The following is a 16,502-nucleotide window of genomic DNA, read 5'->3' as shown; positions in this document are numbered from 1 at the left end:
ATTGGTCCTGAGTAAGGGACATCCAGTTTTTGCCTGAAGAGCAAGCTAAGGGTGCAAGTACTTGGGCATGGCTGGGAAGGATAATTGGAAAGTCATTGTGAACTTTTTCCATAAGGGGATGGATTACCACTCCCTGTTTTTGAGGTGGGAGCACTCCATTGTTTAGATCTCTGCATACCCTGAGACTGTAGTCTTGGGGGTCTGTTTCCCCTGGGCTTGGACTGAGAAGGCCTGGGAGGGACTGAAAAGGACTAGTTTTTTTGAAGGCCAATGCCTACTGAATCTAGGTGACTGCACTGTAAGAAATCTTTGACAGTTTGCATAGATTTAGCTTTTTCTTCCATCTTTCTAAGAACTTCTTCTGCTTTTGTGCCAAGCAAACTAACCTGATTTAATGGAGCATCCAGTAATTTTGCTTTGACATGGTCTGGCAAGACTTGTTCCTTCAGCCAAGCATGCCTTCTCAGTAAAGACCCAGTGACAGCAGCCCTGCAAGATGCTTCTAAGGCATCAAACCCACACTGCAGAGTATGTTTAGTAACTTGGTTTGCAGAAAGCATTAACTCTTGTAAATCTTTATTCTCTGCACAAACTGGAAGTAACACAATTTTTTGTTTAATTAGTTCCATAATTTGTTGCTGGTACTTCAACATGTGAAACTGGCAATTCAAAGCCCTAATGGCCAGAGTTGCAGAGGTATATACCTTCTTACCCCATCTGTCTAAAGCTCTAGAATCCCTGTATGAAAGGGTAGAGATTTTGACTGTAGTAGCCTTAATGCCTTTAGGTCCCTGGGAAATGGTCTCTGGATCCACAGTAGAATTCTTAAAGAGAAATTTGTGAGGTAAAGTGTCAGGAGTAAGACTGGATTCCATGAAGACTAACTACAATATCCAGGACGGGGGTATAGCTAGAGGCTTGTGCGGAGGCAAATCTAAAAATTTCCCGAGTCTCGAGGGGAGGCACAGGGAATGGATTCCTCTGCATCTGAATTCTCATAGGTAGATAAGGGTATGCCCTCGTAATCAGAAGGGTCAGAGTCATCAGACTCCTGGTCTGTAGAATCAGAAGGAAATTCAATTCTTTATCTTTTAGCAGGGAAAGGCTGTCTTCCCCTAATTACAGTAATAAGGTCTTCAGACATTCTAAGCATTTGCTTTTATGGCATGGGAGCTTGAGCATGTGCTTTGGACGTTGGTTTCTCTGGGCCTGAGAAACTCAGTAGTTTTAGTTAAAAAAGACGTCGGTTTAATATGAATATCGGTAGGTCGGAATCCACCCTCAGAAGCCGGTGCCTGCAAAGCGGCTCTGGACCCATCCAAGGTAGAGACATCTGCAGGTTCCGTAGTCAAAAAAGCATCTTGCGGCATACCAGACTCCAAATGGGTCTCAGCAGAGGCCTGCAAATCTGTAGAAGCAGGCAACAGGGGCTGCAAAGGCATCTCAATGAGTACCGGCGGACTGGCGACTAGCTTAATGGAAGTGTCGTCGGCAGTTTTTGATCTATGTGGTCTGTCTCTGTCTGTGCTTTTTCAGAAGATCAGTAGTCAGATGGCTTACCGAAGCCATTTTGGAATACGGAGAATAAGAGTGAAAGAATTTAGCTACAAAAATTGCCCGACGACGAATGGTTCAGGCATTAAGGCACAAAACCGACAGCGAGGGACGTCGTGGTCTGGGTCTAAACAGGTGACGCAGTAAGAATTAAAATCTCTATGAGATATTTGCTTTCCACAGGCAAGTCACTTGTTAACTTTTTCTGACATCGGTTAGGGCAAGAAACAAGAATCCACAACAGGGTACTTACCTTTAGAAGACTTCAGGTTTGAAACTCGAAAAATGAAAATTTCAGGTAGCGGCTGACCAGCACTTGCGAACTGCTTCTGCTTCTGGCTCCTTCTCGGCAAGAAAAACTGATGTAATGGTTTCGGCTGCATGTTTTATACCACTGATGACCTGACGTCATGGAAGAGGTGACAGCATCCGATGCAGAAATCCCAAGACTCTCGTATTCGGAGCGACTGAGGGCTACCTGCAGGCAGATAACCCAAGTGTGATGACTGCAACAGTGAAACACGAAGAACATGTCACTGTTTCTGAATTTCTGTGGGACAACAGCCTAGTATTCATAACAGAAATCTAACTGGACAATGCCTTTGGCCCCAAACTACTGGCAAAAACACCTCCGGAGATTTCTGCTAAAGGACTGGTTGGCTGGAGGGTGGCTCTCCATGTCACAGCCACACTTGAAGTGGCACAAACTACTAGCAGTGATACTAGTCCTTTATGCATGTAATGAAAGCATGAACAAACTAAGTTTCCCATCACTTACCATCATGGTATGACCCTGACCCTGAGCAGCATCTTGCCCTCACCAAGAATGATGCCACAGTACAAAGACAAGATGATCAGCTTTAATAATTGGCTCAAGTACTGGTGTCATTCTAAGGGGATCCAATGTCTGTCTGCCTGGGATGACATGTTGGACAAGTCATGCTGCTTCGCAAGGGATGGCTTGCACCTGTCACCACTGGGCTTCTGGATATTGGCTAAGGCTCTTGTCACCCCCATAGTGCCTTTTTTAGGCAAGGCTCAAAAGACAAACCCAACTCCTTAGAAAACAAAAATGGAAAAAAACTAAGGGTAATGCTGCTCAACGCCAGAAGTCTAAATCTCAAGATGCAGGCACTCGATGCACTCCTCAGCATGGAGAACATCGACGTCTGTGCAGTAACTGAAACCTGGTTCAAGGCTCCTGAGAGCACCCCAGCACTACCAGGCTATACCTCGTATCATGCTTTTCGGCCCCAAAACCCCGGCCCAACCACAAAGGGAGGGGGAGTGTCCATATTCATCAAGGACACCCACACCTCCAGGTTAGTAGCAAAACATGAAGCATCAGAGACCATACAGGTGCAACTAACCATAGGCAAAACTGCTATACAACTGGTAGCATGTTACAGACCACCCTCCCAATCTCAGGAACTCCACTCAGCCTTCCTGAAGACATTGGAGGATATGAATGTATCACAAAATACCATCATACTGGGAGACTTCAACTACCTAACATAGATTGGGTACATTATTCTAGCCCTAACACCCTAGCCCAAAGGTTCCTGGAATTCATAAATTCAAATGCACTGGAACAACTAGTCACCTCTCCCACTAGGGGAGATAATATACTAGACCTGATCATCACAAACATGGGGACAAAATGCTCCACACCGGAGGTATACCCCTCGCTAGTGAGATCTGACCACAAACTAATCACCCTGGATATACATATCCCACCTCCACCCCCAGCACAAAAGACCACAGTGAAAAACTTCTCAAAAGCAGACTTCACTCTTCTTAAGACTGAGATGGTATCCTTTAAGCCCACTGGGCCAGTGGATACCACATCCCACAATGCTGAATCCTTCACAAATGCTTTCTATGGACATCTCCAAGAATGCATGGATCATGCAATCCCAAATAAATCCAAGTCCCTCTCCACCAAAGGCAAGCGTCCTGTCTGGTGGACCTCCGCCATTAACAAATTGTATAACAAAAGAAGGAAGCTACTGCACATCAGAGCAAAATCCCATAAAGGGAAGACATATCTGATCAACATTAGCAGAAAACTACGTTCTCTCATAAAAACATCCAAGGCCAACTTTGAGGGAAAAATCGCTAAGGACACTAAAGATAACCACAAAGCCTTCTTCAGCTATGTTAGAAACCTGGGCGGAAACCCTCAGATATGCTCAGAGTTAGTTCACAACAACAAAAAATACACTGAACCCACAGATATTGCCAAAATTCTGGCTGACAGGTTCAGTGCAAATTTCTCCCCTCCTCACCCCCAAAAGAAGAAATACTTATCCCAGCTGAATGTAATCTCCCTGTCATCTCAGATGTCCAAGTGAGAGCCGCCCTCAACAAAGCTAAAAACACAGCATCAATGGGACCTGACGGTATCCCGGGTTGCGTGCTACGTGAACTCCAAGAGGAGCTAAACCCGCATATAAAAATGCTATTTAACCTTAGCCTTACTACAGGATATGTACCTGAACACTGGCGTACAGCAACAGTGGTCCCACTCCACAAAGGGGGTACCTCTACAGATCCTGGGAACTACCGCCCCATAAGCTTGACCAGCCTGGTCTGCAAAGCTATGGAAAGAATCATTATGAAACTCATAAACAGAGACATAGGGGACCTACAGACACTTGACCCCACCCAGTTCGGCTTTGTAAAGGGCAGATCCTGCCTTTTGAACCTGGTTGACTTTTTCGAAACAGTCACTAGAGCCATTGATGAAGGCAAAGCAGTCCATACAGCCTACCTGGACTTGGCTAAGGCCTTCGACACAATACCCCACTCAGGCATCATAGATAAGCTCAACAGCTTAAACGTAAACCCTTATGTTACTAGATGGGTTGCAAACTGGCTAAAGGACAGAACCCATAAAGTTAAAATCGCTGGAGCAATGTCAGACTCAAAGCCAGTCACAAGTGGTGTCCCACAGGGATCTGTCCTGGGACCCCTCTTGTTCGGCATTTATTTCTCAGCTGTTAAAGCCAACATGGGAGGGTTGTGGCTGACAAAGTTCGCAGATGACTGCAAACTAGGCACCATAGTCGATACACCAGCGGACACATACATCCTACAAAAAGGCCTCACAAAAACGGACAACTGGTGCCGGAGTCACGGCCTTAAACTAAACGCCAAAAAATGTATAGTCATCCCCTTTGGGAAAAACAAAGTACCCACAAATTATCACATAGACAGCAACCCACTGAGTACGGAAAAAGTAATCAGAGACCTAGGACCCAAGTCGACAGCGACCTCTCATTTGACACCCACATTGCCAAAGTGGTTAGAAAAACATTCTACCTTGCACACCTCATCATGAAGGGATTCACATCCAGATCCAAGGATGTCATTGCACCTCTATACTCCTCCCTCATCAGACCCATGATCAAGTACAATGCCCCATTTGGTATGTACCTCACCTGGCATTTGCAACAGCTGGAGAGACCACAAAAGTACCTCACCAAGAGGATCAAGGGTCTCCAACATATATCTTATTCTGCCAGACTAAAGAAACTTCAGCTCTATTCAGTAGCATACCGGCTGCTCAGAGGTGATCTCTGCCTGACGTACAAGGCCATGTCCAATCAGGATCTGATGGACATGCTCCACCTCAAAAAATCCAAATCCATCAGGACCACAAGAGCTAAAGACTTAAACCTCGGCACAAGTATGAATAGGACATGCTGGAGAAATAGATTCATAACCCAGAGGCTTCCCATGCTTTGGAACAAGATCCCAGTTCATATTAGGCAGAGCCCCTCACTGACTCTCTTCAAGAGAAATCTTGATGAGTGGATGGGAGATCGTAAGTTTACCCCAGGGGTCACATCTGTGTCACTGCTAGACAGGGGCTCAGTAAACTAATTCTATTATATATAAGGGGACCTTCATTGTGTCACTACTAGACAGAGGCACAGTATTCTAAATGTATTCTGTACATTTTTGTACCATTTCATGGGGTGGCAAAAGCCACATCACTATGGCTAGGCTTACAAATGACCCAGGGCAGATAGCCTAGTACTAAAACTATGAAACTAAAACTATGAAACTAAACCAAAAGAAGGGAATTCCTGTAAAATTTAACAGATTTTCATTAGAGCTGTGTAAAAGAACAACTTGTCAGTATGAGAAGGATTCATCATCTGGGCAATGATATGTCAGCGTCTGTTATGAAATTCCTTAACATTAAGCTGAAATTTGGGTGTGATCAGATGCTGACCACTGTTATTCACTGTAAAGTTGCCTGAGTGGGCTTGATATTACATCAATGTGTGGTTAGCACTAACATGGTGATAGAGCTGGTTCTCAGTCAAACCATTACTTGATCCAACTCAACCTAAAAATCTTCCTAGTTAGGCAGCCAAAAGTTGACCTAGTTAACCACTGGAGCTCATACAATATTACAACTGGTGATCTGGCATCAGTAATAGACTGGTCCTCTTCTGGATACTAACCTATACAGCAAGGCTATTACCAATGCCCTGTCTCAAATTGTCCCATTTCACATATGTTTTTTCTCTACTCGACGGCATGAGCTACAGTATGAGCATGGGGACTGCATCCTCTAGAGAAACAGTAGAAGAAAATCTCACTGTAGAGACTGCATTCCATACTAGGGAGACTTCTGCCACATCAAACGATTTACTGTTTTCTGTATGACATACTGTCTGTGCAGTTTAGCTAGTCTTTTCATCCAGAATGCTTTTTCTGTCTGAATGTGATGCTGCTGCTTGATATTTTGGAGGATAAGGCTCAACCGATATGGCAAAAAACTCCCTATAAGCACCCATAGGGATAACTATGCCTCATGCAGGGTCTACTTCAACGGCTTAATGTCATGGCTGCTCATGGACCACAGACTTTCATCTAAGTACGCATGTGTCAGGCAACTCACAGGGACCGAAGCTTAAATACGCAGACAATTCTAGCCAGCTAAGTACAACAGCCCTGAGGAAGGAGTGCAAGCGTACTGGTTATGTTTTGGGGTGTGCAGGACATTTAGGGTTAGAGTTCAGGAGTGGGGTTTGTGATTATGGCTAAGGAACAACTGAGAGTTTTAGGAAGTTTTAGGTTAGAAAGCAAATGCTGGATTTAGGTTTAGGGAGTGATTGAGTTTCTAAGTGAATGGGAGCATTAGGGTTTGGATAACAAAACAGGGATTGGGATCAGTTGTAGGAAACAACAAGGAGTTTTGGGGTTAGGGCTAGGGTTAAGAAGCAAGGACTGAGATTACTTGATTTTCTTAGCCTGGACATACTTGGTCTAGTAATTTCCTAGACTGAGATTCTCTAAGGACTGCATTACCTCCATTCATACTGAAAGATGACTTAGTAATCATTTGCCTTATAGGTTCATACTAGGCTATCTGCCCTAGGGCATTTATAAGCCTAGCCAGAGTGTGTTTGGCTTTCGCCACCCATTTTAAATGAATTTTGCTATGCCCTTTTTCGAGGTTAGTATACAGTGCCTCTGTCCAACAGTGACACAGAAGTGATACCCAGGGCAAACCTACGATCTCCCATCCACTCATCAAGATTCCTCTTGAAGAGGGTCAATGAGGGACTCTGCCTAACCTGGACTGGGATTTTATTCCAGAGTGAAGGGAGCCTCTGGATTATGAATCTGTCCCTCCAGCATGTCCTATTTATTTCAGTGCTGAGGTTCAAGTCTCTCGAGCATGTAGCTCGATGGGATTTGGATTTTCTGAGGTGCAGCATGTCCATTAATTCCGGGTTGGACATGGCTTTATAAGTCAGGCACAGATCACCTCTGAGCAGGCGGTATGCCACTGAGTACAGCTGGAGTTTCTTTAACCGGGCAGCATATGGCATCTGTTTGAACCCTTTGATACTCTTGGTGAGGTACTTTTGGAGTCTTTCCAGTTGCTGCAGGTGTCTGGTAAGGTACTTCCCAAAAGGGGCATTGTACTCAATTATGGGCCTGATGAGGGATGAATAAAGAGGCACGATGACCTCCCCTGATCTAGATGTGAATCCCTTCATGATTAGGTGGGCTATATAAAATGTTTTTCTAACCACTTTGGCCACGTGGTTTTCAAATAAGAGATTGCTATCAACTTGGGTCCCCAGGTCCCTAATTACTTCTTCTATACTTAATGGATTATCACCTATGTGGTAATTTGTGGGCACTTTGTTTTTGCCAAAGGGGATTACTATACACTTTTTGGCGTTTAGCTTGAGGCCATGGCTCTGGCACCAGTTGTCTGTTTCTATGAGGCCCTTTTGTAGGATGCTTGTGTCGGCTGGCGCGACGATTATGGCACCTAGTTTGCAGTCATCTGCGAACTTGGACAGCCACAGTCCTTCCATGTTGGCCTGCACCTCAGAGAAATATATACTGAACAAGAGGGGTCCCAGGACTGAGCCTTGTGGGACGCCACTTGTAACTGGTTTGGAATCTGACATGGCTCCAGCAATTCTAACCAAGTGGGTTCTGTCCTTGAGCCAGTTTGCAACCCATCTAGTGACACAGGGGTTTATATTTAAGCTGGTGAGCTTATCTATAATGCCCGAGTGGGGTATTGTATCGAAGGCTTTTGCGAGGTCCAGGTAGGCTGTGTGGACCACCTTCCCCTCGTCAATGGCCTTGGTGACTGTTTCAAAGAAATCGACCAGGTTTAAGAGGCAGGATCTGCCCTTAACAAAGCCGAACTGGGTAGGATCCAGTGTCTGTAGGTCCCCAATATCTTTATTTATGAGGTCCATGATGATCCTTTTCCATAGCTCTGCAGAGCAAGCTAGTCAGGCTTATGGGGTGATAGTTTCCAGGATCCGTTGTGGCACCACCTTTGTGGAGAGGGGCTACTGTTGCTGTACGCCACTCTTTGGGTACATATCCTGTAGTAAGGCTGAGATTGAACAGTAGTTTTATGTTTGGGTTTAGCTCTTCTTGGAGTCCATGTAAGACGCAGCCCGGGACACCGTCTGGTCCCATTGATGTTGTGTTTTTTGCTTTGGAGAGGGCGGCTCTTACCTGAGCATATGAGATGTCAGGGGGCAGCACTCTGCTGGGATAGATATTTGCCCTTTTGGTGGGGATGGGGGCGGAGAGAAGTTTGTGCTGAACCTGTCAGCTAGGATGTTGGCAATGTCTGTGGGATTGGTGTATTTTTTTGTCATTTTGGACTAATTCTGAGCATATCTGGGAATTCCCACCCAGGTTCCTAACATAACTAAAGAAAGCCTTGTGATTATCCTTAGTGTCCTGTGCAATTTTTCTCTCGAAGCTGGCCTTAGACGATTTTATGAGTGCTTGTAGTTTTTTGCTAATACTGATCAGAGATGCCTTCCCTTTTTGGTATTTTGCTCTATCATGTAGTAGATTCCTCCTTCTATTGTACAGTTTGTTTGTGGCTGGGGTCCACCAGACAGGACGCCTGCCTCTGGAGGATTGGGTCTTGGTTTTATTTGGGATTGCATGACCCATGCATTCCTGAAGGTGTTCACAGAATGCATTTATAAAGGATTCTGTGGTCTGTGCCGTATTTTCCACAGGCCTGGTGGCTTTAAAGGAGTGTGAAATTTGCTTTAGAGAAGTTTTTCACTGTGGTTTTCTCGGCGGGGGGGTGGGGTCAGGATATGAATATCCAGTGAGTTTAGTTTATGGTCTGATCTTACCAGTGAGGGATACACTTCTGGTCTGGAGCATAGAGCACCCATGTTGGTGATGATCAGGTCCAGTATGTTTTCCCCTCTTGTGGGAGTGGTAACAAGTTGTTCCATAGCATTTGAGTTTATAAATTCTAGGAACCTTTGGGCTAGGGTATTGGAGCTAGAGTAATGCTCCCAGTCTATGTTTGGGTAGTTGAAGTCGCCCAATATAATGGTGTTTGGAGAGACCTTCATATTTTCCAGTGTTCTCAGGAAGGCCAAGTGGGGTTCCTGTGTTTGGGAGGGTGGTCTGTAGCAGGCTATAAACTGGAAGGCAGTTTTACCCACTGTTAGTTGCACATGGATAGTCTCTGATGCTTCGTGCTGTGCCACCAACCTGGAGGTGTGGGTATCTTTGACGAATATTGATACTCCCCCTCCTTTTGTGGTTCAGTCCAAGTTTTGGGGCCGAAAAGCATGGTATGAGGTATAACCTGGTGGTGCTGGGGTGCTCTCAGGAGCCTTGAACCAGGTTTCTGTTACTTCACAGATATCGATGTTCTCCATGTTGAGAAGAGTTTTGAGTGCATGCATCTTGAGGTTTAGACTTCTGGCGTTGAGTAGCATTACTCTTAGTTTCTTATACCTTGTGATACCTATGGAGGTGAGGTGGGTTTGTCTTTTGAGCCTTGCCTAAAAAAGGCAATATGGGGGTGGCAAGAGGCTTTGCCAATATCCGAAAGCCCAGGGGTGACAGGTGCAAGCCGTCCCTAGCAAAGCATCGTGGCTTGTCGAGCATGTCATCCCAGGCTGACAGGCATTGGATCCCCTTTGAATGACACCAATACTTAAGCCAATTGTTGAAATTGATCATCTTGTCTTCATATTGTGGCATCATTCTTGGTGAGGGTAAGATGCTACTCAATGTCAGGGTCATACTGGCCTGGGCTACATGCTCAGAGAGCTCCTCTACGTCTCTTTTCATGTAGTCCAGGGAAGTACGTCTCAGGTCATTCACACCAGCATGGACAATGACCGAGTCATATTTGTACTTGCCTTGCAGTGACCTAAGTGCTTGTGTTATGTGGCGGATCCTAGTGCCCGACAGGCAGCTCACCGTGACCTTCTCCTTGTTCAGCCTGGTGAGCGGGATGTCAGTGTGCCTGACGATAGTCACCTATTACAAGTGTATCAGGTGTGTTGTTTAGCCTTAAGGTCTGTGACTGTTCAGCACACTGGCTTTGTGAGCTATGTGTTGCACGTGTTTTGTTTTGGGGTAGCGGTTGCTTGGGTGTCTGCTTTGGAGGTCTCTGCTGCTTAAGCAGATTTTTATTTAGAGCCTCTGAATATGTTTTTGTGTGTTTATGTGTTTGGTTTGCTGTCGTGGTAGGTCTACGTGAGACTGGAATTGTAGTGAGTGTGGTTTCATTCTCCTCCTGACTGGTTACGCCAGTACTGAGTTGAGAGAGCTTAGCCTCCAGTTTGGCTATATTGTTGCATCTCTCACATGTGTTGGAATATGTTGTGAGGAGGAGAGGGTTGTCTGTGTACATGAGGCAGTTGTAACATTGCCTCAAGATTCCCAGATTCACCAGCTGGACTGGAGAGGAGATTGACAACTGACCTTTGTACATGCTAGATTAGTATTGGGAATTCCTTTATAATTGAAAAAAAGCCAATGTGGAACAAGGTACTCAAGGGGAGTTTGTGATGGTGTAGTGCTTTTAATTTTTTAGTGCTGACTTCTATAATTCCTTTAGTGAGCAAGTGCCAGGCTTTAGAGTAGGAATAGGGTGTTTATTATGAGAACTAGATCAGATCTAAGGGAAAAAGTGAAGAGCAGACTTTGTGGAGCCGAGAATGATTTAAACCCAATTAAGCGGAGCTGCCCGATGCTGCGCTATGTGCAAAATCGTGCAAAGCCACGCCGAAGCGGGTTTTATACAGGGGGACTTGAAAGAGCTAGAAATTGGCCCAAAATGACCAATAGACTACTAGATTCTTGTCCTGGGAACACTCCTCCAGGGATAGATAGGCTGCTCTAAGCTCCCCACTGCCACTGGTGAACAAAGAAGCCTTATTTTATCCAAGAAAGGAAATGGGCAACACAGGAACTTTCCAAAAGTCCAGAATACAGCAATGCCTGTATTTGGACTACTCTAGTTCAGGAAAGACGGGAAACAAGGATAATTTTTTTTGTTTTTTTTTCTTTTTTGCAACAAACAGCAGGAAAATGCAATAAATACGTAACACAGGCTAGCGCACTTGAGTGTGTAGCCTCAACAGGTAAATGCAACAAACAGGACAAACTTTAAAAGTGCAGGTGCAAAAACAACTTTAAACAGTTTAAAACAGTTCAAGAAGCAGAAATACTTGCAGTTTAGCTAGATCGGACAGTCACCCAGGTAGTAGCAGGAAAAAAACACTTATATCAGGTTAGCAGTCGCTCTTTTAGTCTCTCTGCTGCTAGCACCACTCTGCAGGACCACGAGGAGCTTGGCTGAGTAGTAACAAGCGCAAAAAACGCGCCAAAGCGGGTTTTATACAGGGGGACTTGAAAGAGCTAGAAACTGGCCCAAAACGGCCAATAGACTATCAGATTCTTGTGCTGGGAACACTCCTCCAGGGATAGATAGGCTGCTCTAAGCTCCCCACTGCCACTGGTGAACAAAGACGCTTCCCTTTATCCAAGAAAGGAAATGGGCAACACAGGAACTTTCCAAAAGTCCAGAATACAGCAAAGCCTGTATTTGGACTACTCTAGGTCAGGAAAGATGGGAAACAAGGATAATTTTTTTGTTTTTTTTTGTTTTTTGCAACCAACAGCAGGAAAATGCAATACATATGTAACACAGGTTAGCGCACTTGAGTGTGTAGCCTCAACAGGTAAATGCAACAAGAAATCAGTGGAGCATTTCAACCTAGAAATTTTCTATCCAGTTCAGAAAACTCCTTTTACAATTAAAAGCCTTCAGCTTGAACCCCTTTAAAAAGCCCATGATCCTCTGGCACTTCAAGTTCAGTTCTAGGAGCTGTAACAGAACTAAGACTGCCTTCACAAGAGCTGTTAATTACCTTTCTTGTGCAAGGGATTTGCAGTGTTATTCAGTACTGGTTCTCCTGGATCCCTTGTCTGCAAATAATGTCATATTCTGATAAAACATCTATGTTCACTCTGGTGTTTCCTTCACAGTTGTAGACAAGTGTGCCTCCCAGAACAACCATCTTTTTGGAGTCTACTTAAGCATCACCTTAGGATTACAGCAGTAATGTATTACAAATTTTTATGCAGTTCTATTTTCTTTAACATTCTTACATTTTACCTCTGACAGTTTTAATGATCTAATGTTCACTTGGTTATTACTGTAGCTCAAACTGTTATTTACTAGTTTTAAGCCATTTCTACAGTGCACAAGTATAAGCAACTGAAATTACCAACGGGCACACGTTTAAGGGTGCTTTATGGATTTTTTTTTCTTTACTTACTTCTTTCAAAGCAAGACTTCATATTAGGTCCATGTTATTTATAGTGCATGTGCTTCCATTAAGAGATGGCATTAAAGGGACAAATCTTTGGGACAATTCTTAAGTAAATAATATCCAATTAACAGCCTTCCTTCCACAAGGAGTGGAAAATGGATTCTAATTCACCTAACAGCAGTTTAGACACCCTTTTCATGGATGGAGACCAGACAATTGATGCTTAACCCTACCAAAACAGAGAAAATGACTAGAACAGCAATGAATAGTGACAAGATACAATGGGTCCAGACACAAATGTCTGAAGTACAGTAAGGGATATTTTAAGTTGCTCACATAACGTGCAAAAGTTGACCTTATCTTTATAGGTAACTGAAAGAGATCAGGCTGAGTGGGTTCCATTAAGTACATCAGAAAGAGAGTGATGCAATAAATAAGACCAGGTTACCCAAGAAAATGCAACAGACAAAAAATTCTATGGTTACCACCTCTACAAGATGGGGGATATGCACATCATTAAGAGTATGCATTACAAGCAGATGCTAGTGTGAAAAATCTGAACAAATGACTAAAATCAAGGAATTCTTTCAGAAACCATCTCCTCGCACAAATATCATGCTTCTTTCTGCATTTGTTTTAAAGAAAATGTGGTTGTGCAGTAAGATATCAGTACTAGACTGTGCCCCACATAGATAGGAGTTCATGTGGTAGAACCAATTAGAGGAGAATCCACCTAGGAAGGGACAGGAGCAAGGCAGCGATGATCACTACCCATGCCTGTGATAGGGAACTGGCCAAGTCCGTCACAACAGCAACATTTTAGGAAGGTGATAAGAGTGCATGTCTATGTTTAAAGGAACTTGGGAGAGAAGGGGTGTAGCCCTCACAAAAAGTGCTTCAGCACTTAGCCAAGCATCATAGGTATGTAGAACACTGCACTTGGACATGCTCAATGGGGGAAGGTGGTACATGCATAACAAATCCTCTTTCTTCACAGGATAATGGCTGTAGACCTCTGCTACCTCTGCTCCTCCTGCCAGCTTCAGATGTTAGGATATGGGGAGGGGAGAATAGACTTAGTAAGACATAGTTACACAAGGGTTCAAATTAATTATTAAAATGCATTTGGTCAAAAACAAATGTATTTTCAATTGATTGGTAGCAAGACACCAACTTTGGGAAACAGTACCTGGTTCTCTAGTGCACAAGGATGGAGTCCTAAACTATAATCAAGGTAACTGGGATACATGAGTGGCCATAGCACTGAAAGAGTTCGGCAGGGAGGGAGAAGAGTGAAGGTATATGGCTCACTCATCATTCCCAGGAAAGACGAGGACTAAGTGCTCAGGAAGCACACAGGAAAGTGCGATTTCAGTGGTGGAAGCCAAGGAAATCACTTTCCATGCTTTGTAGAATGGGGTGAGGTTGCTTGCTGGCAACATCTGCTGTGGAAGTCACAGACAACCAGCACAGATATTTCACTGCATGTCCCCCTCAGCTGCTTAGCTGGGCACCCACATATGCAGGTAATAGCTAAAAGGGAAAAAAAAAAACTCAAACCACTCCTGAAGTCTGTCTGGATGATGTTATCTTGACTCTCACTCCTATTGATGAGGAAAGTATAAGTCGATTGGGTAGGAGTGGACTGCTGAGAGACAGCAAGGGGGCAAAACTGAAAAGAAAAAATTCGGGAAGTAGTGTTGTTTCTGACACAATAATCACTGAAAGAGCTAAAAAAATCAAAGCCAGTTAAAGAATGGAAAGTGATAACAAAAAAATTAAGTTTTAGCCTAAGAAATAAACTGCCAGTAAGAAAACACTACAATAAAAAATATCTCCATTAAAATAGAAATTAAAACTCTCTCGGCTGTGAAATGTCTGTTTGCCTGTATTCTGACATATTCATTCTGCTTAAGATGATTTCATGCAAATGCCTACAATTTTATTTATTTTTTTTTACCAAACATGAGGATCATTTTCTTTGCTTTTGAGTAAACATGAGTATAAATGAATGCCACTCAGTGGGTCATGACCATCCCTTCCCCACCTCAAAAATTCTTACTTGAAAAGAGAGCTTTTGGGTCTCTGTGGTTTCTTCTTGGCAAAGAAGGCAGCAAAGTCCCTGCCAGTGCTGGCGTAGCTGAGCTGTGATGAAGGTTCAGAAGCATTGTGGGTATTCTTCACATCCAGATAGTCAGTCAACAGAATCTATAACCAAAACAGCAAAGTTGATTTCTTTACTATCAGTTCAGCTGGCATAAAAATGGCTGAAACCTCAATGTCAGTGGATATAACACTTTAGACATGAAAAAAAGTACAGTTGTGTACACTTACCATAAATGTAGATGTTCGAGTGTCTTCACTGTTGCAGTCATTACATTTGGGTTATCTGCTTGCAGTAGACCTCAGTCGGCCTGATTAACAAAGTCTTGGGTCCTACGTCAGTTGCTGTCCCTTCTTCCGTGACGTCAGGTCGTCAGAGGTATAAAACATGCAGCAGATGCCATTACATCAGTTTTTCTTGCCCCAGATGTCAGGTAACCCGCCAGTGGGGAGCAATGTACTATATAAATACAAAGTTATACCTCCAACAAAAAAACAAATACACCAAAAAGCTTTTAAGCATAGTAAAGGAGAGTAGAGGTATAGCCAAAAGAAGTCAGGGGGCTGGAGGGAGGGTAACTAGGACTGCAACAGTGAATACACTCGAACATCTACATTTATAGTAAGTGCACACAACTGTACTATGTTCTTCGTGTTTCACTGTTGCAGTCATTACATTTGGGTAGATTCCCAAAGCTAAGGTTGGGAGGAGGAATTTAAATAGCATTAGAACCAGCTATAAGGCCCTGCAAAACTGCAGTGGCAAAGCCAGCTCTGGATTTAGAGAAAACTGGCAAATGATAATGCTTGGTGAAAGTATGTACCGAACTCCATGTAGCAGCTTCTAGGATGTCCCAAGTTGGGACGCCTCTGAAAAAGGCTGTAGAGGTAGATGCAGCCCTGGTTGAATGGGGTCTGATGCCCTGTGGGATAGGTTTTCCATGGTGCTTATAGCAGAAATGAATACAATAGCCTATCCATTTAGAAATGGTTTGCTTTGAAAGAGCCTTCCCCTCTGTCCCTGCAGCAAATGCCACCAGCAGTTGTTCAGATTTCCTTTTAGGTTTAGCCCTGTCCAAGTAGAAAGTACAGTTTTGTACCTACCATAAATGTAGACGTTCGAGTGCTTACACTGCTGCAGTCATCACACTTGGCTTATCTGCCATCAGGCGGTCCCGCAGTCGGCCCGAGTTCCAAAGTCTTGGTCCGGCGTCGGTTGCTGTCGCTTCTTCCCTGACGTCAGTGCGACAGGGGTATAAAAGAGGCAGCCGAAGCCATTTTCTTCAGTTTTTCTTGCCCCAGATGTCAGGTGCCCCCAAATAGGAAGGCAATACATAATCCTAAGTAAATTACATAAGTAGAAAACAATAGCTACAGCTGTAAGCAAATACACCATACAGAAATACATCTTAGAGATTGTATAAACAGGGAGCTATAGATAAAACCCAGGTAAGAAGAGGGGAAGGTGGGAGGGTAACCTTGACTGCAGCAGTGTGAACACTCGAACATCTACATTTATGGTAGGTACAAAACTGTACTATGTTCATCGTGTTACACTGCTGCAGTCATCACACTTGGGTTGAATCCCAAAGCTAAGGCTGGGCGGTTGGTACAAATCAGGGTTTGGAGAAGCTAGTAGGCCCTGCAAAACTGCAGTGGCAAAGCCAGCTCTGGTTTTTGAGTATAGAGGCAAGTGGTAGTGCTTGGTGAAGGTGTGCACTGAACTCCAAG

The 16,502-nt window shown here is 44.0% G+C and overlaps 1 protein-coding gene across 1 annotated transcript in view; it reads right to left on the bottom strand.

The window, feature by feature from the left end:
- Positions 1-16,502, bottom strand: part of EXOC4 (exocyst complex component 4) — a gene marked incomplete in the record, with an annotated part of 4,032,161 nt that overhangs the window by 3,244,732 nt on the left and 770,927 nt on the right. The window contains 1 exon segment of the mRNA XM_044087318.1: positions 14,731-14,876. Within this exon segment, the coding sequence (XP_043943253.1) occupies positions 14,731-14,876 (146 nt within the window).

The sequence above is a fragment of the Protopterus annectens genome, chromosome 11.part0 (genome assembly GCF_019279795.1).
Source record: "Protopterus annectens isolate FY-2018-M chromosome 11.part0, PAN1.0, whole genome shotgun sequence".
NCBI classification, from domain to species: domain Eukaryota; kingdom Metazoa; phylum Chordata; order Ceratodontiformes; family Protopteridae; genus Protopterus; species Protopterus annectens.
Note: the sequence above shows the minus strand (reverse complement) of the source record. Positions and strands in the feature narration are given on the sequence as shown.